General features: G+C 51.6%; 8 protein-coding genes across 8 annotated transcripts; 5 read left to right on the top strand and 3 right to left on the bottom strand.

The window, feature by feature from the left end:
- Positions 1-92: 92 nt before the first annotated feature.
- On the top strand, positions 93-4,695 carry JN550_011662 (uncharacterized protein; the record flags this gene model as incomplete). The annotated part of the gene is made up of 4 exons (XM_049310052.1): positions 93-773; positions 831-1,102; positions 1,160-2,961; positions 3,014-4,695. The coding sequence occupies 4 exons, from the start codon at positions 93-95 to the stop codon at positions 4,693-4,695; spliced, it is 4,437 nt and encodes a 1,478-aa protein (XP_049166412.1).
- A 1,205-nt stretch (positions 4,696-5,900) lies between these two features.
- On the top strand, positions 5,901-6,971 carry JN550_011661 (uncharacterized protein; the record flags this gene model as incomplete). Its single annotated transcript, XM_049310051.1, has 1 exon — positions 5,901-6,971. The coding sequence occupies one exon, from the start codon at positions 5,901-5,903 to the stop codon at positions 6,969-6,971; it is 1,071 nt and encodes a 356-aa protein (XP_049166411.1).
- A 1,021-nt stretch (positions 6,972-7,992) lies between these two features.
- On the top strand, positions 7,993-9,517 carry JN550_011660 (uncharacterized protein; the record flags this gene model as incomplete). Its single annotated transcript, XM_049310050.1, has 2 exons — positions 7,993-8,287; positions 8,349-9,517. 2 exons carry the CDS (start codon positions 7,993-7,995, stop codon positions 9,515-9,517), a joined length of 1,464 nt encoding a protein of 487 aa, XP_049166410.1.
- Positions 9,518-11,041: 1,524 nt separating this feature from the next.
- Positions 11,042-12,409, top strand: JN550_011659 (uncharacterized protein; the record flags this gene model as incomplete). The annotated part of the gene is made up of 3 exons (XM_049310049.1): positions 11,042-11,203; positions 11,259-11,764; positions 11,821-12,409. 3 exons carry the CDS (start codon positions 11,042-11,044, stop codon positions 12,407-12,409), a joined length of 1,257 nt encoding a protein of 418 aa, XP_049166409.1.
- Positions 12,410-12,621: 212 nt separating this feature from the next.
- Positions 12,622-13,215, bottom strand: JN550_011658 (uncharacterized protein; the record flags this gene model as incomplete). The annotated part of the gene is made up of 1 exon (XM_049310048.1): positions 12,622-13,215. The coding sequence occupies one exon, from the start codon at positions 13,213-13,215 to the stop codon at positions 12,622-12,624; it is 594 nt and encodes a 197-aa protein (XP_049166408.1).
- Positions 13,216-13,576: 361 nt separating this feature from the next.
- On the bottom strand, positions 13,577-15,311 carry JN550_011657 (uncharacterized protein; the record flags this gene model as incomplete). Its single annotated transcript, XM_049310046.1, has 2 exons — positions 13,577-14,175; positions 14,228-15,311. The coding sequence occupies 2 exons, from the start codon at positions 15,309-15,311 to the stop codon at positions 13,577-13,579; spliced, it is 1,683 nt and encodes a 560-aa protein (XP_049166407.1).
- A 534-nt stretch (positions 15,312-15,845) lies between these two features.
- JN550_011656 (uncharacterized protein) lies at positions 15,846-20,327 on the top strand (the record flags this gene model as incomplete). The annotated part of the gene is made up of 7 exons (XM_049310045.1): positions 15,846-15,885; positions 15,941-16,067; positions 16,131-16,382; positions 16,434-17,011; positions 17,062-17,244; positions 17,297-19,674; positions 19,743-20,327. 7 exons carry the CDS (start codon positions 15,846-15,848, stop codon positions 20,325-20,327), a joined length of 4,143 nt encoding a protein of 1,380 aa, XP_049166406.1.
- A 792-nt stretch (positions 20,328-21,119) lies between these two features.
- JN550_011655 (uncharacterized protein) lies at positions 21,120-24,337 on the bottom strand (the record flags this gene model as incomplete). Its single annotated transcript, XM_049310044.1, has 2 exons — positions 21,120-21,302; positions 21,359-24,337. 2 exons carry the CDS (start codon positions 24,335-24,337, stop codon positions 21,120-21,122), a joined length of 3,162 nt encoding a protein of 1,053 aa, XP_049166405.1.
- Positions 24,338-25,723: the final 1,386 nt, after the last annotated feature.

The raw sequence follows: 25,723 nt of genomic DNA, 5'->3' as shown, positions 1-25,723 counted from the left end.
CTTTGCCCATATTATTCGTTCCTGCCAAGCCGGCGAAATTCGGCTCAAACCGTTATCGTTTATACATCTAACTTCGTCAATTTCTCTTCATGATGTCGTCAGTGGAGCTTACCGAGTTCCGCGAATTCGACAGCGAAACTTCGAGTTCGACAGAATATGAGGAATATGATGGCCTCCAACGGGCTTCATCGATAATTGGAGAGAACGACAGGCGAGAACTACAAAGGTTAGCGACTACTTTATCGCGGCACCCGTCTCTTGCCACACGACCTCGAGATCCCAGAGCATCAACAGGCCTCGAACGGATAGAAACTATAGGCGATGATGACCCTAGGCTTCGACCGGACTGTAAAGAGTTTGATGTTGCAAGATGGCTCAAACGGTTCATCGACGATATGCGAGCCGAGGGGTTGACCCTCAAGCAGAGTGGTATTTCCTATGAGAACCTCAACGTTTCTGGTACAGCCGCGGCTCTTCAGCTGCAAGATACGGTGGGCAGCATGCTCACAGCTCCTCTTCGACTGGGCGAGATGTTCAGTTTCGGACGCAAGGAGCACAAAAAGATCTTGCAAAATTTTGACGGGTTGGTCAGAAGTGGAGAACTCCTAATAGTGCTAGGCCGACCAGGCTCAGGATGCAGCACATTATTGAAGACCATGTGTGGAGAGCTGCATGGATTGACTGTGGATGACCAGTCGACCATCAGCTACAATGGAGTCCCCCAGAAGATTATGATGAAGGAGTTCCGAGGAGAAACTCCATATAACCAAGAGGTTAGTCATTATCGAATCCTTGCTCTATTCCATGCATACTTACCCTTGAATACATAGGTGGACAAGCATTTCCCCCACTTGACCGTTGGTCAAACTATGGAATTTGCGGCGGCTGTGAGGACACCCTCAAACCGCATTAGAGGCATGTCTCGTGAGGAGATAGCCAAGGTTGGAGCCAAGGTTGCCATGGCGGTCTGCGGCTTAAGTCATACATACAACACCAAGGTTGGTAACGATTTCGTACGTGGCGTATCGGGTGGTGAGAGAAAGCGTGTCAGTATCGCGGAAATGATCCTGGCTGGATCGCCACTGGCAGCGTGGGATAACAGGTTCGTTACCCCTAAAAGTCCGATTTAAGAGTTCCAGGCTGATCAACGCCAATCTAGTACGCGCGGCCTTGACTCTGCGACTGCACTCAAGTTTGTGCAGACACTCAGACTCGGCGCAGACTTGTGCGGCAGCACCGGAGCAGTCGCCATATACCAGGCCAGCCAGTCTATATACGATCTTTTCGACAAGGCTACTGTCCTGTACGAGGGACGCCAGATATACTTTGGTCCTGCCAACGCCGCCAAAGACTTTTTTGAGCGACAAGGGTGGTTCTGCCCGCCACGGCAGACGACCGGTGACTTCTTGACTTCGGTCACAAACCCGCAGGAAAGACAGCCACGCCCTGGAATGGCAAACGAGGTACCACGTACTCCTGAGGAGTTTGAACGATACTGGCGCCAGTCGCCGGAATTCCAGGCACTCCAGAGCCAGATAGCTCAGTATCGTGAGGAGTACCCCTTAACCGAGGGCGGTGGCCAAAGCCTCTCGGTGCTTCGCCAGCAGAAGATCGACAGCCAAGCTAAGCATGTCCGTCCTGGATCATCTTACCTCATCAGTGTCCCAATGCAAATTCGGCTCAACACGAAACGAGCTTACCAACGGCTCTGGGGAGATAGATCAGCAATCATGACCACGGCCATCTCCCAGCTCATCATAGCCCTCATCATCGGTTCCGTCTTCTACGGCACCCCTGATGCATCCGCGGGCTTCCAATCGAAGGGATCCGCTATCTTCGTGGCCATATTGGTGAACGGATTGATGTCGATCTCTGAGATTAGCAGTCTTTACGCCCAACGACCAATCGTGGAGAAGCACGCCTCATACGCCTTCTACCATCCGGCGACCGAGGCTATAGCGGGCATCGTGGCCGATTTGCCGATCAAATTCCTCCTGTCGACTATATTCAACATCATCTTCTACTTTATGGTTGGACTCCGGAGGGAACCCGCTCAATTCTTCCTCTTCTTCCTGATTACATACGTGTGCACTTTCGCCATGAGCGCTATCTTCAGGACAATGGCTGCCGTTACGAAGACAGCGTCACAAGCCTTATCCTTAGCAGGAGTAATGATCCTTGCTCTTGTGATCTATACCGGTTTCGTCATCTCCGTCCCTTTGATGCATCCGTGGTTTTCTTGGATTCGGTTCCTCAACCCGCTGTTCTACGGTTTCGAGATCTTAGTTGCCAACGAGTTCCATGGAAGAGAGTTCGTTTGCTCCAGTATCATTCCCGGATACTCGCCGCCGATAGGCGAATCTTGGATTTGTTCTGTGGTTGGCGCGGTAGCTGGGCAATCAACTGTCAGCGGCGACGCATTCATTGCTGCCAACTACCAGTATTACTACTCTCACGTTTGGCGGAACTTTGGTATCATACTCGCGTTCTTGATATTCTTCATGGGTGTTTACTTCACGGCTGCAGAATTGAACTCAACTACGACTAGTACCGCCGAGGCATTGGTCTACCAACGTGGACGAGTTCCAGCACATCTGAAGAAGGGGGCACGTCTCAGCCCAGTTGATGAGGAGATGGCAGCAGCTTCTCAGCCCAAAGAAGACGAAGGGACGTCCGACATGCGAGCCATTGAGCCTCAGAGGGATATCTTCACTTGGCAAGATGTCGTCTATGATATCGAGATCAAGGGCGAGCCTCGGCGCCTGCTGGATAATGTCTCTGGCTGGGTCAAACCAGGCACGCTCACTGCGCTTATGGGCGTCTCTGGGGCAGGGAAAACCACTTTGCTGGATGTCTTGGCTCAGAGAACCACGATGGGTGTCATCACTGGTGGCATGTTTGTGAACGGCAAGCCCCTAGATGCGGGATTCCAGAGAAGTACGGGCTACGTGCAGCAGCAAGGTATGCCAGATGAATCCACCGATGATCTTTCACTCAATACTGACTGGTACAGATCTACACCTTGAAACCGCCACGGTGCGAGAGAGCTTACGCTTTAGCGCGATGCTGCGCCAGCCCAAATCAGTGAGCAAGAAGGACAAGGACGACTATGTTGAGGAGGTGATCAAGTTGCTGAGTATGGAGACCTTCGCAGATGCCGTGGTCGGTGTCCCGGGAGAAGGCTTGAATGTTGAGCAGCGGAAGCTTCTGACGATCGGAGTAGAGCTCGCAGCGAAACCCAAGCTGCTGCTCTTCCTGGACGAGCCCACAAGTGGCCTCGATTCCCAGAGCTCTTGGGCCATTTGCTCCTTCCTGCGCAAGCTTGCCGATGCCGGCCAGGCTGTTTTGTGTACAGTTCACCAACCGAGCGCCCTGCTATTCCAGCAATTTGACCGACTGCTGTTCCTTGCTAAAGGCGGTAAGACGGTCTACTTCGGAGAGATTGGCGAGAACTCGCACACACTGCTCGAATATTTCGAGTCGAATGGCGCACGCAAGTGCGATAGCCAGGAGAATCCGGCAGAGTATATGCTGGAGATCGTCAATCAAACGCAGGATGGTCAAGGCCGAGATTGGCACTCGGCTTGGAAGGCAAGCCACGAGGCTCAAGCTGTCCAAGCCGAGATTCAACGAATTCACTCCGAAAAGCAAAGCCAAGTAACAGCAGGAGACAGTAGAGGAGATGCACACAACGAGTTTGCGATGCCGTTCCTTGCACAGCTCCAAGAGGTTACAGTCCGAGTGTTTCAGCAGTATTGGAGGACGCCAAGCTACATCATCGCCAAGTGCTTCCTCGCGATCGCAGCCGGCCTTTTCATCGGCTTCTCCTTCTACCAGGCCAATACGAGCTTGGCAGGCATGCAGACTATCGTCTTCTCCGTTTTCATGATCATCACCATCTTTACGACCGTGGTACAGCAAATTCAGCCCGTGTTCGTCACCCAGCGATCACTGTACGAAGTTCGCGAGCGACCTAGCAAGGCCTACTCGTGGCAGGTCTTCTTGATTGCCAACGTCATTGTGGAGGTTCCATGGCAGGTCCTGATGGGTATACTGACGTATGCGTGCTTCTACTACCCTGTGACCGGCATCCAGAGCTCGGAGAGGCAGGTTCTGGTTCTCCTGTTCTCCATCCAGCTCTTCGTCTACGCAGCCTCCTTCGCGCAGATGACCGTTGCCGCTCTGCGAGATGCCGAAACTGCCGGTGGGATCGTCACCCTTCTCTCGATGATGAGTTTGACATTTTGCGGTGTCTTGCAGGCCCCCAGTGCTCTTCCTGGGTTTTGGGTGTTTATGTATCGCGTGTCGCCGTTCACATACTGGGCCGCGGGCATGGTAGCAACACAGCTGCACGGCCGAGAGGTCATCTGCTCATCTAGCGAAACCTCCATCTTCGACCCGCCAGCGAACCAGACTTGTGGAGATTACATGTCCAACTACCTCCAACTAGCTCCAGGACAGCTGCAGAACCCAGCCGATACCTCACAATGCCGGTACTGCTCCATCTCGGTCGCAGACGAGTTCTTGGCAGGGAGCCAGATATACTGGGACGAACGGTGGCGTAATTTCGGAATCGTTTGGGCCTATTTCTTCTTCAATATTGCCATCTCTGTTTTGACCTACTACCTCTTCCGGGTCCATCGGTGGAATGCCGGCTCTTCGAGCCTAAAGAAGAGCAAGAAGCAACAGAAGTAAGGAATACTGTAGACTAGACTAGAGTTAGACTTAGACTTAGACTTGTGGGTTCAAATTATACATTATTAGTTGTACTCAAAGCGCAGGTAAAAGGTGATCAAAATGAGAAAGATGAGACACAAAACTTAAGTATCCATGATAATCATTCGCAACGGGATCACACCAGCATGACCACCGACTTCATCTAAACTTCCATTAGGGATACGCTCGGCCTAGTCTCAACTACAACCAATACCTCTTAACACCTACGAACACGTTGATCGGTATCAACGCCAGAACTTTGCCTGGGAGTGTCTTCAACGGCGAGATCTCATTGGATAGCAGCGCCATATCTAAGCCTCAGACATTTTGCGGGGGCTATTGAGCTCGGGCTGGTGGGACGTGGTATAGAATTGTGGCTGAGAAATAGTGGCTGTGCTTTTTCGCGTTTCATTTATTTAATTTCCTTCTTTTCCGTAGAATTTAATACACCATCGCACTTTTTGCCTTCATTTTACGACTATCCGGTTTGGCGACCGTCGATTTACACGTCTATTTTGACCACACGAACAATGTACGTTCAATTCGTCGACACTGACGAGGAGGACTGCGTTGGCTGAGGTTGTGTTACTTGGGGAATATGGCCCAGGAGCACCACTCCAGTTCACTATCTCCCAGCTACTGAAGTCGAGTACGCGCAGGGTCACTAAATGCTGCCACCTATGGCGCCGGACAAGTACGGTCATGGTCTGTTGGCGACAATTTTCTGAGATGAGAGAGGCTTTTGACTGAAGCGGAATGGCATAAGTTAGATTCTCAAGAGCCCGGTTCGAAAATGCATTTGTCCCTTTCATGAATTCTCTGTTACTATATCTTAGACACAATGAAGCATTATGGCTGCCGTTGGAGCCGGGGCTGCCGTGTTACCAGTCGGTCTCTACGATCGCATAACTATTGATGATGGCCATTCACGTCTCTCAATGTGCTTGATGTCGACAGTATACCGGACTGGCGAGCAACAGGTCAAAAGATGCTCATGTCGTACGTGTGCTGCCATGTCGATAAGCTCGGAGTGTGGCACGAGTGCACATCTGGTTGACCCCACCTCCAGGCAACCAACTCTATCCAGGCTCTGCCTCGAAGTCCAAATTCAATGAACATACAACTACACGGCAATACAGAAGACTAAGTTTTGCAGGTGCTGTCAATCAAGTAGATCAATCGCCATGGATCCCACAATCCTCAACCGACGCCTCGTGCGTCCGAGGCGCGTTGAAGCCATACCCGTTTCCAAGTCCCGCCCCGCCACCATCGACATGGCCAACATGGCCGCGCAAGACAACTGCGCGCTGTTCGCCAAGCTCCCCGGTGAAATACGGAGACTGATATTTGCAGATGCCCTGGCGCCTCAAGACGACGTGGACAAGCCTTATCGTCCCGACCGCGGCTATTACCGGCCGGGGCAGCACTTTCATCCCAAGACCAGCGTCGCACTGCTGCAGACCTGCAAAAGGATATTCGAGGAAGCGAGACTCTTGCCTGTTCGGCAGGCAACTTTCAGGTTCTGGTGGATGAGAGGTCCCTGGATGTTCATGCGATCGCACAGAAATGGCGAGTTTAGGGTGGATCTATGGCAAGAATCCCTCAGCGAGGAGCAGAAAGCTCATGTACAGTCGGTACAAGTATTTGCGCAGCAGTACATCCTCGAGCAGGCTCATACGATTGCTGTTGATCGTATGCCGGAGACTGGACCTCTTGGATTTGCCACAAAACACTTCCATTTAACGCTGAGGAATTCCGACTGGTGGTCGTGGGAATCACCCATTGAATCTTCTGATAGACTCGGTATCTGTCCCTGGCTTCGCGGAAGGGTGTCTCAGCAGGAAATGCTTGCCCAACCGTTGAGAATTCCTCTCGAAAAACTCAGAGAGCACCTGCATAAAGGGACTTGGGGTTGGCATATCTGCCAGCTCAAGGGTCTGCAGCGTCTCGAGATTGAGTTTGAGACGGACCTTCTCAAAAGAGGTCAGGTGGAAAAGGTCCTGGAGAGGGCCAAACACTGGATTTTTCCTTTAGCCGACAGGAGCGGAATCATGGTAAAGACCGGAGATGTGGTCGAGAGTGAATGGGAGGGCGTAGCGCACACTACGTATGACCATATTCTGCAAGCCACAGAGAGTCAGATTCCGCAAGGAGCTCCAACGCGGACGCATTACGTGGCGCTCATGACATGGACGGCGGCATCAGAAACAAGCGAGCAGTATATTTCCATGGTAGCTGACGAATTATCAACATAGAAACTCCTTATATTCGAAATACGCTTGGCTTGCTAAATGTCAGGCTCTGTTCTTCCTGGAGACAGCTGATACTCTGAATACCCAATGTCGTCTGCAATCCAGCTGACATAGACACCCCTCGTGAAGCTCAACACCTTGTCACGTGCAAGTGAAAGCGAACCTCTGTTGGATCGTAGCCTTGAAAGTGTAGAATGCATTGTGCCTGGACACCAGATGCTCCCAGATGTTCCTTGTGAAATCACCTCTAGATTAGCAATGAGTCCAGTCATGTGATCTATTCCACTGATTTCTACGTATCCTAGATAGCCAGTATCATAAGTATATACTAGTTATTAGTGCGATAGTTGTTTCTACGTGAGTGGCGTTGGGCAAATCTCTGCCCAGATGCCATAGTTATAACAGGAGCAATGTGATGCGCACACGCAGTGCAACCTCTCATTGAGATGCAGCCAGCCTTCTCGCCCAGTCCATCAACAGGTAGCCGTGTATGATACAAAAAAAAGGAGCAGAGAGACTCCAATGCCATAGACAAGCACACTATATTGAATTACATAGAGATGTCGTTGCCGATGTAGATGTAGGTCAGCCCATCAGCCCGTAGAAGCCGTAACCTACCACATGAACGCCTCAGACTTGCCATAGCGACTCGCTATCGTTCGACTCGAAATCCCAAGTGGAATGTAGTCAAGCTGCGCATAGCTGCAACATGAACGACAGACACACTGCATTATAATAGTCACACGAATTGAGAACAAGGAACGCCGGTTGAATCATCAGCCTTCATTGACACACCACAACCCACTTCATCTTCATTGGCTCAGGAAGCGGCCTCTGCACTGGTTAGTGCCGGTGGCAACTTCTCCCCAGGGTCGTATGAATAAAGTGGAGACCCCCACCATTCGTCTAGAGCTTCGACTTCGGTTTCCTTTCGCACGTCAATTGAGAGGCCGCATGAAGTTTTTTTTGAGCTGCCCATTGCCCGACTACCACATCTGCGGCCCAGAGATACCACATCGTCGCCATGTCGAAATCCAAGAAGGCAGCCAAGCGCAAGCGGCAGAATGAGCCACAGGGCGGTCCGGTCAACAAGAAGCGAGCCGATGCGCCTCCGACTCCAGACTCTTCCGACCCCAGCCCCGGATCCGAGCCCAAGACCCTCCACGCCGTGGTTTCCGAAGAAGAGGTCGAGATTGCCGTCGACACGCTGCGCACCTTGGCTGAATACCCAGTTGTCATCAAGTCCAAGGCCTGCAGGGAGCTGCGCACTGCTGTTTACGACTTCAAGCAGGCCTGCACCACAGGCTTGAACACTAGCGGTAGGTTACTCGCGCCTCCACGTTGCGGCTTGCCGTGTGCTAAGAACCCGCTCCCCAACAGCCGATGCGAACCTCACGTCCAGAATATCTGCGGCATTGGTGGATGGGAAATACACAGATGCTTTGATTCTGCTTGCCGAGATGCGCATCCGCGGCGAGAGCCCCAAGCTGGGCGCTCTATGCCGCTGGGTACGAGAAATCGATGTCACGAGCGGCTTTTCGATGGGAGACACCAAGAATGTGGTCAGGTCAAAGGACCAGCTTGAGCTCCTGCGCGTTCTGGATGCAATTTCACGAGTCACGGGCACTGCCGACCTGAACCCTTCGATTTCCTCGTTTACGCCGTCCGGCCCATTCATGCTGCACGAACCATGGGTGTTGCGTGATGCAGCAGCCTCACCGACATGCCATATTGATGAGACCATTTCTCAATACAGCCCTGCAGGCGTCAAGGAGAACTTCAAGATACTAGAAACGACTCGTGGCCCTGAGCGTAATCCGCCAAATCTCCACGATGCTGTCCTCTACCTCAGCAATGACAATGCGGTCCCTCTCTCTCCAACGCCACCGCCAACCTCACACCACAAGCACCCCTCAGTGCCGAATTTGTCACTTATGAAAGATGTTCTGTCTGTGGAAGAATGCAAGTCAATCATTGCGGCGACAGAAACTGTGGGGTACTTGCCTGATGCCCCCATCAGAGATGATGGGGCTGAGGCCAGTATCCTTGCACACAACGTTTACTGGATAGTGGACGAGGCCTTCCACGACACATTGTGGCAGAGGGTTCGACCCTTCATCCCATCAGAGATCGATGGTAAGAAGGCCCGTGGTATAAACCGCCGATTCCGAGTATACCGCTACGTACCCGGAGCCGAGTACCGAGTTCATTTTGACGGTGCTTGGCCCCCGTCGGGAGTTCACCCAACAACGGGCAAATACCTATGGGACGCTTCGCCGGCCAATGCAAAGCAGTCTAGCCTTTTCACCTTCCTGGTCTACCTGAACGATGACTTTGAAGGCGGGGAAACCACCTTCTTCACACCTAGCCTCGTCGATGGGGTTATGAACGCCCATCCAGTGCGGCCGATCATGGGCTCGATCGCTTTGTTTCCACATGGCGAGAGTAAGGGGGCCTTACTACACGAGGGCACCGGCGTTAGAAGGGGCGCCAAGTACATTATCCGGACAGATGTTGAATATGACATAGAACCGGGCCAATCCGACTAGATGAGCGGCGCGGTCGAGACCCCATCTACCTCCTTGTTCTTGCGTGTTGCGATCGCTTGATTACTACAGTCCCCTCTCTTTCGCTCAACCCCTTTCGCTTGCAGTGGGCGAGGCTGGGAGTGCTGGGAGTGCTGTATTACACCGAAACATCAGAAAACCTTGTAGTGGGGCTCTGCTCAACTTGAGTAGGGTGCACACTCTCGCAGCGTCAGGGCCAAAATATGGGATACTGATTGGCTGAGCCTTGACGCGTCACCACACTCTGTCATAGCTGGTATCGCAGCTTGTGCCGGCGGGATCTCCAAGTCATCAAGATTGCCTCCGCGACCTTGACATGTCATTGACCGAGTGCGCTTGCTGATAATCCGGTACGGCGTGGCATTCCGAGACAAGGTCTAGAGCGACCTACGAAGCTCTGGAAACGAGTCAGGAAGCTCGAGACTTACAGCCTGCAAAGGCTGGCAAATACACCGACGATGGTCAGACGACTGTTCTAAGCTGCATTCTCTGCATTAGTTCCTTGGTTGAACTGGACCACATCTGTCTGACTGGGGACCTCTGCGGAGCCCCAGATAGCTGTTGGCAGCAGCCTGGCCTTTGACGTACGCCACTGGAAGAAGCAAATATTCTAAGCGTGCCACGTGTAGGGGTCGCTGTAACAGGAAATCCCGAAGTTTGTAGATTCTGAGAGAGGCTAGACAAAAGTTTTTGCAAGACAGTCTCAGCTCGAAACTTCAGTGATGCATGTGACCGTCGATGGGTGCGGCCTGATCTTCGTAGTAGCGAGTAATGTGCAAGTAGATATCATTTCCTACAAGGCCACGCCTAACTTATCGGTACGTCATCAGAAGTGCCGTGATGCGCCGCGCCTCAATCCTCCTGGGCCGTTAAGACCACCTAAGTGGATTAATGGACCCTTGGTCCTTAACTCGTATGTAGCTCTGATCTAAAGAAGTTATAGAGTCGGCATTAAGCTCCAGGTACAGGGGAGACAAGCGTAGATCAGTCGAGGCGGTCCGGGGATTAGGTCCACTCGGGTGTACCTATTGGACTGATTAACTGACCAATGGGAAAATTGGCCACGGCCTGGGCATTTTCATTCAATGCAAAAGCCAGCGAATAGCCGCTGTTACACAGGGGTGGCGCTCTACTAGACGCGCATCTGTGGGGTCCCAGGGCTCTGGCTACCCGCCACTGTGAATGCGACCCCCTGTCATAGCTGCACTGCCGCCTCTGGTTGGATGCCTCTTGGTGAATTAGTCACACGGCTCTGGGACCAACATATATCGTGGGTATTGTAGATAGTCAAGACGAAATCCGGCTTGCTGGCCGGATTGTGCCAACTCTTTTCCTGATCTTGGACACCTAAAGTTGGACGTCTTCTCCACAGCTTTCCTCACGAATGCTACGATCATGACTTTCTTCTAAGTCGGGATGGGGACTGCAGGTTTCATCGACTGAGAATACCGGATGGGAGCAGCTTAAGCGCCAGTTACTTGACTTGGCGGACGGGAATATTCAGCCATGATTGGCCCTACGACGCTCGATGATCGCGGTCCACAGCTGGCGGCTGTGACCGTGGTTCTCCTGGCCCTTTGCTGGGTGTCAGTGAGCCTGCGGTGTTACACGATGGGGTTTCTACTCAGGCGGTTCTACACTGAAGATTGGCTGGCTATATTTGCCCTGGTAAGCCAAACGGCGCATACGAAACGAAAGTCACAGTTGCTAACCCGCGCCGCAGATAATATATACGGCGTACTCGGTATTCTGTTTACTAGGCGTCCGCTACGGCCTCGGCGCGCACGTCTCCGATGTTCCTCTCGAAGACCACCCAAAAGCGCTATTCTATAAATGGGCTGGCCAGGTTGTCTACGTTATCATGGCGGCGCTGGTTAAGTTTATCGCGGGTCTTCTGCTGCTGCGCCTCTGTGTCGGAAAGCGTTGGCAGTGTATCACGCTGTGGACCCTGATGATAGTCTCAGCAGTCTACACCCTGTTCTACGTTTTTATCGTCATATTCCAGTGCCAGCCGGTTGAGTTCTACTGGTATCGATACGACCCGAGCCAACCGGTGACTGGAAAATGCAATGGCAAGCTTCTGGCCACCATTCCGACATACATCTCCTTCGTTATCAGCGTGGTGTCGGACTGGATACTAGCTCTGCTTCCTATCTCCATTGTGTGGAATGCGAAGATGGACAAGCGATCAAAGATCTCGGTATCTTGTGTTTTGGCTCTTGGATCTATGTGAGTCGAGCACTTCCAATCCCTTTTGTGTCCAACATGAGCTAATGGTCTGTTAGCGCATCAATGGCGACCATAGCCAGAATACCCTACGCCAAGCAACTTTTGTCGAATCCTGACTACTTATACAACTTTACCGATCTCGCCATCTGGAGCACCGTCGAGATTGGCCTTGGCCTCACGGCCTCTTCCCTAGCCACATTAAAGCCGCTCTTCCGCAAGCTCAAAATAATCGTGGTCACAAAGAGCGGGAGTCACTACACCGGCACCCTGCCACAATACCGCAGCCGTGCCTCACACTCCCGTGGCGTCAGTGGCAGCTCGCACTTCCAGTCGCCCAAGAACGCCAGGAAGCTACAGAAGTCGCCGCCACTCCGCAACGAGAAGCTGGATGCATGGCGGTCGTCCCATCCCATGAGGACGTTTTCGCAAGATACCAACCCCTACGAGGTCTCGCTGGCGACGGAGACGGGCAGCGTCAGCACGACCATCACAGCGCGTGCGTCGACAGATGAGAACCATGGGGCGCCGCCTCTCAGCCCGCCGCCGCCCCTCCACCACCGCCAGTATTCGTATCGGAGCACGTCTGTTTCCTACCAAGTTTCGCATGTTGGTGTTACCGGCATGGAGTCTTCCAACATGATTTGATACCCACTTGAAATAATCCACACCCAGTGGTCATGAGCATCGCATTTGCATCTGCATTCTAGCCAGCGCTGTCATTAGACTTAGTCATGAATATTTTTCGTTAGAGCACTCCGTTCTTTCATCTTGTGGACTATCGGGTTTTGTCTTCCCCTCTGTCATGATTCCTACTATGAAATTTGCCGTAACAAGACTATAAAATTGCCTTACTTGTATTACCAGCCCCATTTCAAGAGCCCATGATCCATATACGAGACGGTCAGTGCCACAGCGGCCAAGAGAACCATGAGTGACAGCAAGTTCTCCCGTTTCCTGCCCAACGCAACGTATGGGCTACCTTGAGCGGTCGAGTATTCCTCCAGGAGCACGATGGTCGTCAGTGCCGTCCAGTATAGTAGCGGCGTAGAGATGAGTCTATATATCGAACCCCTGCGGTACACCGCTGTACCCAGCAGGGAAAGGGCCGTATATAGCAGTACGCGCGGCTTCCATGCGTAGGATAGCATGCTTCTTTCGCGCAAGTTTGCCCGCGCTTGCTTGGGGGTGGGGCTGAGGAACCAGTTGTCCAGTGTGCAAACAATGCAGCTATAAAGTGTCTTGCGCGTCGCTGCGCGAGCCGCTTTTCTCCGTTTTCGTATACGGGGGCGAACGAGAGGTGAGCGGATGCCTCGATCGATAATTTTGTGCCTTTTGAGTTCTGCGTGCGCGATGGAGTAACAGCTGGGGCGCGGAGTGGTGTACTGGTCTCGTATCCTGTGGTGAGGCTTTTGCTTCGGAGGAGCACGGCGTGAGTCGTATTTGTTGGACATTTTGAGAAGGCCTTTCGAAAAATCCGAATCTCGTGGGTCTCTAGCACAACCTGAGTCGTACTTTTCAAGGGGTCATTCAGGATTGCACCACGCTCCGTGCAAGGAGGCTTGCATAGATGGTTCTTGAAATATATTGCGGTCGGATAATGGAGTTCCAAGACTCGTAGGACATTGCTGGTAGGCCTTGATAACAGAGTTGCGCATGCATTTAGAGTTCTGCAAAAATTCAAATGGCAGACGATAAGATTTGCAATGTAGTCAACATGGCCAAATATCTTCTCTCTGATCCACAACATGGAATTTTGCTGCCCTAATACGCAATATCGCAGAGTGATCTGCTTCAGCAAGTGGTGTATAAGGGCTAGGACGAACTGCGGGTGCGCTGAATCACAACATCCAAATGGAAGACTATATCGCTCAGTAACTCGTCTGACGTGACCTCTGCATTGACCAGATATGCACCATCCACGACGGTGCCCGAAATATCATGCTGATCTGGCGCATCTAGGTCCAGGATCCTTTTGTAGAGAGGGTTTCTCCCGCCAAAGACCTGCTTCAGGTACTCTGATAGGGGTGGTAAGCCATGCTCTGGACTTTGCAACATTGAAAGTATTCTCTGTTCTCTCAGAGAACGGATAAAGCACCAATGTTTGCGCACTGGCTGGCCTGTACTTGAGTCGAATATCTTGGTGGATGCCCAATCGAGAAAGAAGCAGACTCCTGAACCCCCAACAAACGCAGCCAAACCACCAAAGGTGCCACTGAATGGTGTATCGCGCTCGAGATGCAATAGGTGGGTGTCGCTCTGTGAGTCGACAGAGTGGCTTAAACAGAAGTCCAAGCCCTCGTCTTGGGTCAATGTCCTTAAGTTCAAATTCCTCGAAAACGGCACTTCAAGATGCGTTTGCGGCTGCGCTATCACCACTTCTTGTCTTTTGGCCAACTCCAAATGGGGCATATCTGGTATATAGTAAGCAGGCATTGGCAACGTAATACATATAGTTGAACCTACAATGTGTCGGTCTGCTGTTATCACCTAGCCTGAGGAATGGTTCATGTGGAACCAGTCTAGTCAACCCAGAAGACCGCCTTCGAAATCTCGATGACCCTGGAATCCTTTCGAGGATGAGTGCCGGCATACTGAGAGCGTCCGCAAAGCGGCAGTCCAGTCTGAGCATATAGAGGTCGGTGCGATTTGAATCCTTGAGTCTCAAGGGGCATATGACACCCTCCAGGTGCAATTCATCGCCGTCGATACGAATCCGGGACTGGGAAATTGACGATTGAGTGAGTGGAAGATCCCAATGGAATGACTCTGCCCCTGATGCAAGGATGCCCCATCCCGAAGAATTATCTCGAGCGGTTGAATGGAAAGCAAGAATTGAGTTATCTTTGGTGTTTCTCAAGACCTCTTCCTGGAGTCTCTGAAATGCCTTGTGGCCTTCTCCATAAAGCAACGGCATGTGCACGTCAAACAAGCCCATCAAGCAGTATGCTCTGTCCTCTTCTTTCGTGGTCGACCTTCTGGATGCCCAATACATCTTCGTCGCAATGCTAAAAGAGCTCAGAGCATCCCGAATATTCGTTGTTCGACACAAAAGCCTGGTGTCAATTCCAGTAATCTTCGAGATGAGCAGCGCGTCGCTGTGTCGCGTTCCAACCAACTTCCAGTCCTTGTTGTAGAAGTTTAGTATCGGAGGAGCAATGAGCTCCTGGAGTGTCCAGCCCCGTGAATACCACCTGCATTTCCCATGGTTATCGGTGGCATCACTCAGATAGGCGTAACAAATAGCAGCTTCTTGATACCATCGGAACATGGAATTAATGGCCTCAGACAACTCTGCACTGCTACTCTTCTCAATGCAGCAAGTATCTATCCAAATGTAGGCAGAATCGTCTCTCAAAGCCTGGCGGCAACTTGCTATGACCTTTGACGCGCCTTTCTTCTGCATCCACACCGAATGTGGCTGGTTAGTCACATCCTCAAACAAGACCTCCTCCTCCTCCCACGTGTGCGACAAGATGGCATATCGAGGAATAATGGTAGAGTCGTGGAAAGTCTCTAGTATGAATGTTCTTGTGTTCAAGAGACGCATAGCGTGTCATTCGCTTCGTAAGCTATATTTAATGCCTTATGCAGAGATTCCTTGCGACAAACAAGACACGGGTACGGTTGGGCGTGGAGAGTGCGTGGTACTAGCGGAAAGCCCCGCACCAGAAGGCCAACCAATGTCGACTAGTCTTGATCCAAAGGCTATCAAGTTGGCCCAGACGTACACGTTACGGCGCTGCAAACGAGATGATTTGCGATGTTCTCAAAGTGACAATGATTGGCGTGATTTGAGTCGACCCTCAAGCATGAGGCGACACGGGTGCTCTGTCCAAAAATGTTGCAGCAGCCGCATCATGCAGGCCAAGCCACAATCTCAGCCACATAGGCAGACAAGGCTGGTCAGGCTCAACGTCCGTCCATTACAAGTTGGCCACGTGGTGGTGGCAGAAGCGACGTCTGCTCAACCGATATCTGGCCGTAACATGCAACGGAGAGTGTAGGGAAAGGACATAGTCCAGTATTATCGACATATACCGACTTACGAATGGCCCAGCTTCCAAGCCAGCGTCCCCCAGCCATGAGTGATGACACGCAGAGCTTGAAATTGTTGTCGCTCGGTATGTAGAGGGCCAGCCATATAAATGAGGCCTGGATCACTGACGCTGCTAACAGATGGAGGCGGAATTCGGGGACTGTCGTCGCTCATTATTCTCCGTCACCTGATGAAAAGAATCAATGAGAAGGACCCTCCCAAGCCGTGCGAGTACTTCGACTTGATTGGGGGAACCAGCACTGGTGGGTACGTCATACTCCGTCTTTTCAAGGTGTTCACGGAACGGCACGGCTAAATTCAACTAAAAAGCTTGATTGCTATCATGCTAGGGCGTCTCCAGATGAGTGTTGATGAATGTATCGACAAGTATCTGAGCCTTTCGGCAGAGGCATTCCAAAGAAAACGGCTCAAATCAAATATTGCTGGCCGAGCAAAAAGTCTTTGGAAGGCTGAGGGGGCCTATCAGAGCGATGCTTTGGCTGATGCTTTCAAGGAAGCAGCACGCCTGTTTGAAGGAGATGAAGATGCATTGCTTCTCTCCGCGGAGCCGCAATGCCGGGTGTAAGACTCTGACAGCTCGGACTCAAGACAGCTCACGTAACAATGAGATAGATTTGTGTGCTCATTCGCGAAGATGATGAACACCAGAACGCTATTCCGATCTTATCCATTGGAAGCGGGTCGTGGTTCGACCACAACCACTGGTTGCACCATCTGGGAGGCCGCCCGTGCTACCTCAGCCGCAGCAACATTCTTCGATCCGCTCATCATTGGCTCACAGGCGTACGTAGACGGTGCTACAGGACTGAATAATCCGGTAGAGGTAGTCCTAGATGAAGCAAAGGCTATCTGGCCCAACGCTCTATCAAGAATTCATACTATTGTTAGTATTGGGACTGGGGTACCTCCGCCAAATGACTTTGGCGACAACCTGAAGGGCATAGCTCAAACGCTTAAAGCTATTGCAACAGACACCGAACAGACCCATCGCAGATTTTTCAACATTCATGGTGACTTGGGGCTTCAAGATCGCTACTTTCGTTTCAATGTTATTCACGGTCTCTCAGGTGTCCGACTGGATGACCACGGCAAAATCCCTATCATCGAAGCATCAACCGAGGCATATATCAGCTCACCAGAAACACAGGCCCAAGTGGTGCAGCTCATCTCGACCCCTTGCACAATCACAGGTTTGCATACACTCAGCCTGATCACTCAGCATCTTGCTTACCACATGCAGAATACGTTCCACTGGATCAAAGGGATGACTATCTCGGATGGCTACCATGGATCGATCAGCAGCATTATCTCAACGAAGCCGTGGATAAAAGCAGGACAGATGAGTCTGGACTCTGGTTTGTAGAAAGGTATTTGAACGAATGGCAGCAGAGTCCTGGTACCATGTTTTGGATAAGTGCACCGGGTAAGTCCCATGTTGAACTCTTGTTCTTGATTCTAACGTGGTTCATTTGCAGCTGGTTCGGGTAAGACAGTCCTCGCCTCCATCGTCACTCAAAAGATTCAGGGCCTCAACATAGGCGTGGGAGCATACTACTTTTGCTCTTTTCAGAATAGGGACACTCAGACCCTCCGACAATTCAAGCATGCTCTGCTGGTCCAGCTTCTTAAGGGGCTCTCACATTATCACCCGCACAAGAAAGAAGTGTTCATACCGAGAGCATTCCAAGACCTTCGGACGAAGGTCTTCCCTTCGAATAGTCCCAGTATGGATGATCTCGATAAAACAATAATTATTCTGAGTAACCAAGCAGCGTGTTCCTTCATCATTCTCGATGCCCTGGACGAATGCGAAAGCCAACGAGCCCGTCAAGAGATCTTGGACTTCCTCTCACAGCTCTTGGAAAACGTTGTCTCTGACTTGCATATCATGGTTTTCAGCCGACCTGAACCTGATATAGAAGGGCATATTGCACAGCTCCCTGTAAAAACGCGACTTATTCCTCTTGATGCCCGTGCCATCAATTTTGACATTGAGAGGCACCTGAAAACATTGATGGACCATCATCCCTACAAGGCATGGACAGAAGACCTCAAAATGGAGGTTTGTGACCATATCATGAAGCTGGCTCACGGAAACTTTCGTTGGGCCGACCTCCAAATCCAGTCAGTCCATGGTAAGTCCAGGGCTGTCGACATAAGGAGAGCCTTGAAGCGTCTCCCACGCACCCTAAATGAGACATACGAACGGATGCTCCAGACAATAGACATGAACGACTATGGAATGGAGGCTCTAGCTATTCTAAGATGGCTGTGTGTTGCGGCTCGTCCCATGCGTGTCAAAGAAATCGCCGAACTTGCCGCTTTCGAGGTCTGCAACGAGGCCGCCGACATAGGTCCAACGTCAGATAAGTACGAAGTATCATTCGTGGCCTTGAATAGATTTCCCACGTCATCGGGGATCACCAGCATTCTCTCTGGACTGATCACCATGACCAAACCTTCAAGGAGAGTGCAACGCTTAAGCCACTTTTCGTCAGATTCGTCGGATTCGTGGTCTTCGTTGACTTCGTCGGAACAAGAACTTGAACAATCCTTTCATGAAGACATGTTCATTTCGTTTTCTCACTTCTCTGTTCTCGAATATCTACAATCGGACAATATCTCACCACTGAATTACAAGATTCGGCTGCCTGACTGCCACTGGTATGTTGCAAAAGCCTGTCTGGCTTACATTGATCACTATGATACAGAAAGCACCGATGAGATCCGCGTCGCATATTATCCGCTCTTGAGCTATGCGTGTTTCAACCTTTGCGAGCATATCAATGATGCGGCGAGTGGAAGTTCGAAGATGGATGTACACGCGTTGGAGTTGCTTCTCCGCACACAAACATCTAAAGGAGGATATGCAGCGAAACTGACCGCAGCGTTGAACCGCATAGACCTCGGAAGTCAATCGATGACAGTTCCACAGGAAGTCCACAAAATACGGGGACATGATACGAAACTTTTGGACGGCATTCAGGTGCTACTTGGCGATTCGTTACTTTTGAGATTTGCGATCGAAGCTGGATTTGATATGCCTGAAGACAGCATGCTAGACGCGGTCATGGATTGCAGAAGTTCCGAAACAATCTGTTTTGGTCCGACTTCCGACGTCCTCAGGAGCGACCACTCTCACCCGTCGGTCGTGCTAAAATCTTCCAACGACAGAGACATACCAATTGACAAACTGAGTATCTCACATGGCTCGAACCAAACGATAGGGAACAGTAGACGCGCGGCAGCATGGGAGATACTCTTCCGTCACACGGCAGTCCATATCAACGCGAAAAATTATTTTGACCAAACGGCGCTTCTTTCGGCTGCTCTGCACGGAGATTTCGACCTGGTGGCTTATCTCCTCGCAAAGGACTCCGTAGAGACTAACTGCCGTGATTGCCATGGCTGGTCTCCTTTGATATGTGCCATCATAGGGGGCAACAGCAAGATTATAGACTTCATGCGAATATATGTTGATAACGATTTGACGGCGGAAGACTTCCAAGGTTGGAATGCAATGAATTGGGCTTCATACCGAGGCTACGACAACATATTTTCCCCGAATCTAAGGCATGTAAGCGAACAAGGACCACCGGCCATGGTTCGTGCTAGTGTTGTTCAATCTTGGAAATTCAGTAAGCCAGCAAGCAAGATCGAGTTTTCTCCTGATTCTACCAAGCTAGCGGTCTGGTGTTGGAGAACCAGAAATATCTTGATATTGTCCCTCGAATCCGATGAGAATCAACACATAGCCTTTGACGATGACCATATTCTACACCTAGCGTGGAGTCCCGACAGTTCGATGATAGTAATGGTGTCAGATTGGCAGATAGTACTCTGCGATATAAAGGTAACTCGAAAATCTTTTGTTCACTAGTTCATTCCACAGAAGAGAATTGCTAATATGCACTTGGCCAGACCGGAAATGCGAGGTTTACATTACACGGAATCGAGAATAAAATCCCCAACTGTATATGGGCTCCCGATTCTAAGTCATTTTGGGTTTCAAAACTAGATAGGCCCGCCGAGACTCTCTTCCGTGTCGTCCTTGGTCAACACCCTGATCAGAGTGATGACACACCAACGAGATTGAACATTAATTCCGATGTTTCTTCTCGCATTGCATCCATTGAACGACTCAGACTGCCCGGCCCTGGATTCAGGGACATGGCTGTGTCCCCGGACGGGCAGTTTCTCTGCGCTGTCTCTGCGCAATCCCTACAGGTGTTCTCAACAGAAACTTGGGAGCCTCTATGGGAGGAGGAGGCAGTCCATAACGATCCCATCGTGACAATAGGTCGGTGCTCGAAGGTCTTGCTCGTCGATTCACTCAGGAGAGGCTGCCAGATGCGAGATATCAGTAATGGTGCCTTGTTGTTTACTGTATCAAAACACAGTCCATGGCTTCATCGCCGAGGCTATTTTGGAGGTGTAAATGACGAGTTCATCTTGACCACAGACGAAGGTAAGGAGATGCTAACTACTGGATCAAACCTGCGCTGACGTGGCCTGTCGCCCAAGATGGCTGTATCATCATACGGGATGGCAGATCTGGAAACCGTCTTGGCCATTTGACAGGCATTCATAAACAGTCGATCAATGATATATCCTGGCAGCCAGGAAGTTCGACGCGGTTCGCTTCCTGTGATGACGATGGTATAGTGAATTTGTAAGAATGAGAGCATGCGCATCAAGTATATTTTATGGTTCTAATTCATTCACAGATGGTCCTGCGAGAAGATTTCGATGAACCATAATGTCGGATGATACGTCACAGCGGAGTGATTGACACTTGTCAATGTCTGACATACTGCTTTTACGTCTATGGCATGGGTTCTGGGGGATAGAAAATGTTTCATCACGGTTATAGTACGCTAGGCCACTTCATGTGCTGTAAATGCAAAGGTGCTCATCCCGCTGTTGGTGCCTTCTAAACCCTGGTTCATGAGCCATGATGGAAACATACTTGATAGTACAGGTATTCCAGTGCATAGGGCTGTGTTGCAAAGTATGAGCTGTTCCAAATTCGGATTCCTTTATGTGTTTTGGCGGACCTGAATATGTCCCAACAGGTAGCCAGTTTGGCGCTGCATCTCTATTCCAGTTCGAGATATCGATAGCGGGACCTCCCGGCTAGATGTTGATGCCGCTTGAACTTGTCATGATGCGACACTGGTTGCATAACATCTGGGCCAGCATGTTGGCAGCAAAGAAATCTGGTTGCATGCGCTTCCAATTTTGCCATGTGACCTTAGCAATCGGCTCTACCTATGTTTCATGCCATGCTGATCTTGTCTAATCGTCTTCTTCAGAGTCATAAGAACCTTCTGATCCCTCAGACCCATCCTCATCCTCGTCGTCCTCATCCTCATCCTCGCCCTCGTCCTCATCCGCCTCGAGGCCGTACGCCTCATGGAAGTCTGCCAATTGCTTGACCTGGGTCTTGTAGCCCATTCCCTGAAGTTCCTTCTCGAGATTCTGCGTGGCGTGTCAGTAAACGTGTGTTGTATCAAAGATTCAGAAGCGCTACTTACCTCGACCATGAGAGGTCCACAGCACACGACGACATTGCTCTTGCCGGGCTCAAAGACAGGTAGCAGATACTCCGTCATGGCGTGCCTGATTTGGTCTTCAGTGACGTCGCGGACCTTGGTCAGGAGCTTCGCATTGAAGTCGGGGTCTAATCCTCTAACGGCGCCTAGGATGTAGTTCTGCATGGCGGCGGCAGACATTGTGGCCTGCTCGTCAGCCATGGTCATGACGATTTGGCTAATAGCACCCTCGATCATAAGCTTATCCAAGGGAACTGCGCCGGTGGCAAGGCCGTTGATAGCATCCCTTGCTGCGGCAATCGCCTTGGAAGCCATGGGTGAGCGGTACACCTTGAAGTGGACATATCCGCCGTCGACCTCCTTGGCGAAGTACACGCCGTACGCGAGGCCGTTGCCTCGGACCGCATTCCACAGAGGGCCCTCTACGGTTTCGAGATACGCAGCTGCAACAAGGAGGGAGGGCACCATGGGGTCGGAAAATGAAGTAATACCCTTGCTTGAGCTCACGGAGTATGATGAGTCAATGGTGGTCATTGGGATGATAATGGCGCCCACGTTTCCAGGGTTTTGGCCTTCCGAGTTGAGTAACGTGTGCGGCTTGACAATGGGGTTGATGGTTTCGGACTTGCCGCCCAACGCATCTGCAAGGCTGTCCCAGGTCTTGATGGGGTCCGGCAGTTTGGCGTTTTCCACATCCGCGGTAACGAGAACACGGACGTTGGGGAAGGTGAAGATGGACTTCCGGAGCTCCTCGAACCAGGAAACAACAGTATCAGGGTCCTTCTGGAGCAGCTTCTTCAAGCGTCGGAGATAGACAGCCTTGACAAGAGTTCTCTTGGCCACAAGCATTGCCGAAGGTTCATTGTGAATCGCCATTTCGACTTCGTTCGCCATGACTCGGCCGTCACGTTTTGCTTCGGGGATATCGGCAATCTGCTTGCTGACAGAGGCCTTGAGGCGCGTAATATCGAAGATACTGTCGAACATCATGGTGCGGATCCATTCGACAGCAGTCGCGTACTTCTCGGGTTCGACTTGCATCTTGATGGTTATGCTCTCAGTGTCACCCAGTCGGTTTCCAGAGTCCATGCTGTACACAATCGTATCCCGCTCCAACTCCATCACCACTTGCTCAAAGTCGACACGCTTGCCATCCCGAGTGATGTGTGTGTTGAAGAAGTTGTCAATGAACAAGGGGATAAGAGGCTTGTACTTCACAGGAATAGCTGAAGTTCCAATGTGAAGTGTCAAGTGCACAAAGTTGGTCGGGACGCTTTCAAACTGCACAAACAGAGGCGTGCCGGGTTTCGCTGCGTCAATAGCAGCCTGAGCCGGATTGGCAGCGATACCGAGCTTGCGAGCAAGACCAGATCGAGCTGTCAAAGACTCAATGAAATGGATTGAGTCGGTTCCAGGTACAGGCCATTGCTGCAGGACCGAGCCAGGAATCTCAACCTCATTCTGCTTCTTGGCATCATCAAGCATCTTCTTGCGCTTCTCGATTCCTTCTGGTCCAAGATCTTGCTTTCTCTTCTCTATCCTTGCAGTCTCGTCTGTCTTGAGCTTCTCAGCCAGCTTGAGCGATGGCTTACCAAGTACAGATATATGATGAGCGTCAGAAATCCACTTCTTGAGGAAGGCTCTCCACTGTTCCTCTGTCCACTTCTCAAGGTCGTCATACTCGCTGAGGTCTTTCAGGTCTGTCAAGGTCGAGCCATCGCGCTTGCCAAACAGATAATCGGTGATGATGTTGGTGGAGTAGAATGACTCGGACCCTTCAGCTGAGGCCTTGACTTGGCGCCTCTCTCGCTGTATACACTCGTTGATGTACTTCATGTCCAGTGGCTTAGAGGCTACCTCCTTGAGCAGTGAGATTAACCTTTGTTCCACGAATTCTAGCTTCTCTGTCGCAACACCCGTAGGCTGGAGCCAAATGACGCTGTTGGGCCTCGCATCCCACCAGTACGAGACGGAGCTTGCAAGTTCTTCCTTCTCGACCATTGTGTTTTCCAGCACAGACACCGAGGACCCGCAGAGGTAAGTGAGCAGTACGTTCAAGGCCGTTGTTGCTACAGTGTCTGAGCAGTCAGGTCCAAAGAACGCGACGATCATATCGCCAGTAGACTCATCCTCTTCCGGGAATTCGACCGTCTCCACAGTCGTCTTCTTGAGCGCCGGTGGTTGAGCGGACTCAATCCATGGACGTCTGAAGGGCGATGTAATAGGTGGAATGTCATCCTTGACGCTCTCTTCAAACTCGTCGAGGATGCGCAGGAGGTCCTGGTGGTCAACCTCGCCGACAATGACGATACACATGTTGCGCGGCTGATACATCTCTCTGTGGAACTCACGTATCCTCTTGGGAGTCAAGACCCGGAGGTTGTCGAGCATGCCACCAGTCTCGTACCGGAAGCCGACATCCTCGGGGTACAACAATCGCCGTGCCTTCAAGTCTATAATCTCGCTGCTCATGTGCTGGACGCCTTGCATCTCCGAGTACACGACGCCGGCATCATTGCCCTCACCGTCGATGTGGTGAACCTCGGTAAGACACGCAGCATCTGTCATTGTCGGCACGACAAGATGTTCCAGATAGACAGGCAGTGTCTGGGCGAATCCCTCCCATCCTGCTGTCTCCAAGGTATAGGCGGTGTGATCGGTAGCCGTCCATGCGTTAGTATTTCCATAGGCCCTGGAAGCCAGCTTGTCAAGAAGCCCCTTGTACTGATAGCTCCTGGAGCCCATGAAAACCAAGTGCTCGAGCGTATGGGGCGACCCAGAGTCATCAAAGATCTCGGTCGCCAGCGTGAAGTACCCGTTTACCTTGGGGCCCTTGCGATCAGCCACGACAACCTGCATGCCACTTCTCTCGGACTCATATTGCGTGATGACAGCAGGGGCGTAGTCTGTCGTGAAGCTCTGCAGCTTCCGAAATCTGTGGGACGGCGCCTGTGAACCCATGGTGGACTGATGAAGCGTGCGCGCAGTGTGACGAAGGTTACTAATGTATGTATGGTCAGAATGTGAACGACAACAGCCAAGCAAGATATGAGCGTTGTCTATTCTCGCATGGAAGAAGGGACAGCTCGTCAAGCTAAAGTAGAAGGGGAGGGAATGGTCGCTTGGAGTTGAGTCACAGTCACTTAGGGTGAATGTATCGATATGGTGGGAGGATGAGACGTTTTGCAGCGGCTACGTGCAGAAGTGTGACACCACCAATTGTAGCTAGTCATGAGTCTTGTGGACTGACAAAGAGCTCGACTGTGAGCAACTAGACCTGGAGGACATACCCAATCTCACCCAGCAAGCGGTAGTAGAGAACGGCTACGAGGACAGCCAGGATAGCTGTCACTACCTTCTGAGATATCCCCTCACGCATGACAGCGGGCAGGGCGCTCTTCTGGAGTGCATGCGAGGGCGCAGATTCATGGACAGGTTGACATGGTCCCAATTTTGGCGGCCCACGGTGATTGGAGAGCCAATACAGCAAGCCGAGAGTAGGGTATTAGGGGGGTTGCAGATGGACGGTATTGAGGCAGGTTTTGGGCTCCGAAATCTGACATACATACCTGATCGGATGTGGGCACACTGCAGATGGCCAATGAAACGGTGCTCTCGCGAGTCTCAGAAGAGGTGGAGGCTGACGCAGAAGTCTTGCTAGTCTGCGATTAAGCGGGCAGGGCAGCCGGCGGAACGACAGCTTGCTTGTAGATGACGGATCGCTGGATGGCCAGCGACGTCAGCAGACCGGGTGCTGGATGCGGGATGCGGGATGCGGGATGCGATTTTGGTGGAGGAGGGGCACACTGGAAGCTTGTTCAAGCCTCAGCCGCGAATGTATGTAGGACTAGCAGAGGAACGCAAGGGATCAAGCGGACAGGCCAGGCCTCCAAAACAAACAGAGAAGGCAGACGATCAGATGCCACGTCGAAGGGTCTTGTTCATCTAAACATTGACCATTGACTCGCAGATGCCAGACGGCCATCAAAGTCCAGCCGGGTGCCGTTTCGATGACCCCTCCACGTGGATCGGCATCCCCCATTCGAGATTTCAGATTTCGGATTTCAGGGGTCCACAGCGCCCGGCGGTCGTGGCTGCGTGGTTGGGGACGGTCGCCCGGGGGCCAATCAAGTGAATCCATTGCCCGGCGCCCATGTCATGCTAGCGGCGAGGCTGTCGCTGGGCTTCCTGGACGCTGGGCTGGCTCGCCGGGAGAGCTTCGTGGCAGCTTCCATGCCCTGTCGCGCCGGTGACGCCCGTGAAGCTCCCTTGAGCTCAACTTGGCAGCACATGACAATCAACCAATCCCACCTTGACCCAACACAACCGTAGTAGCCAGGTATCCTG

This window comes from Neoarthrinium moseri, assembly GCF_022829205.1.
Source record: "Neoarthrinium moseri strain CBS 164.80 chromosome Unknown scaffold71_Wmoseri_CBS_16480, whole genome shotgun sequence".
NCBI classification, from domain to species: Eukaryota; Fungi; Ascomycota; class Sordariomycetes; order Amphisphaeriales; family Apiosporaceae; genus Neoarthrinium; species Neoarthrinium moseri.
The sequence above is the reverse complement of the archived record's forward strand: the minus strand, read 5'-3'. Positions and strand labels throughout refer to the sequence as shown.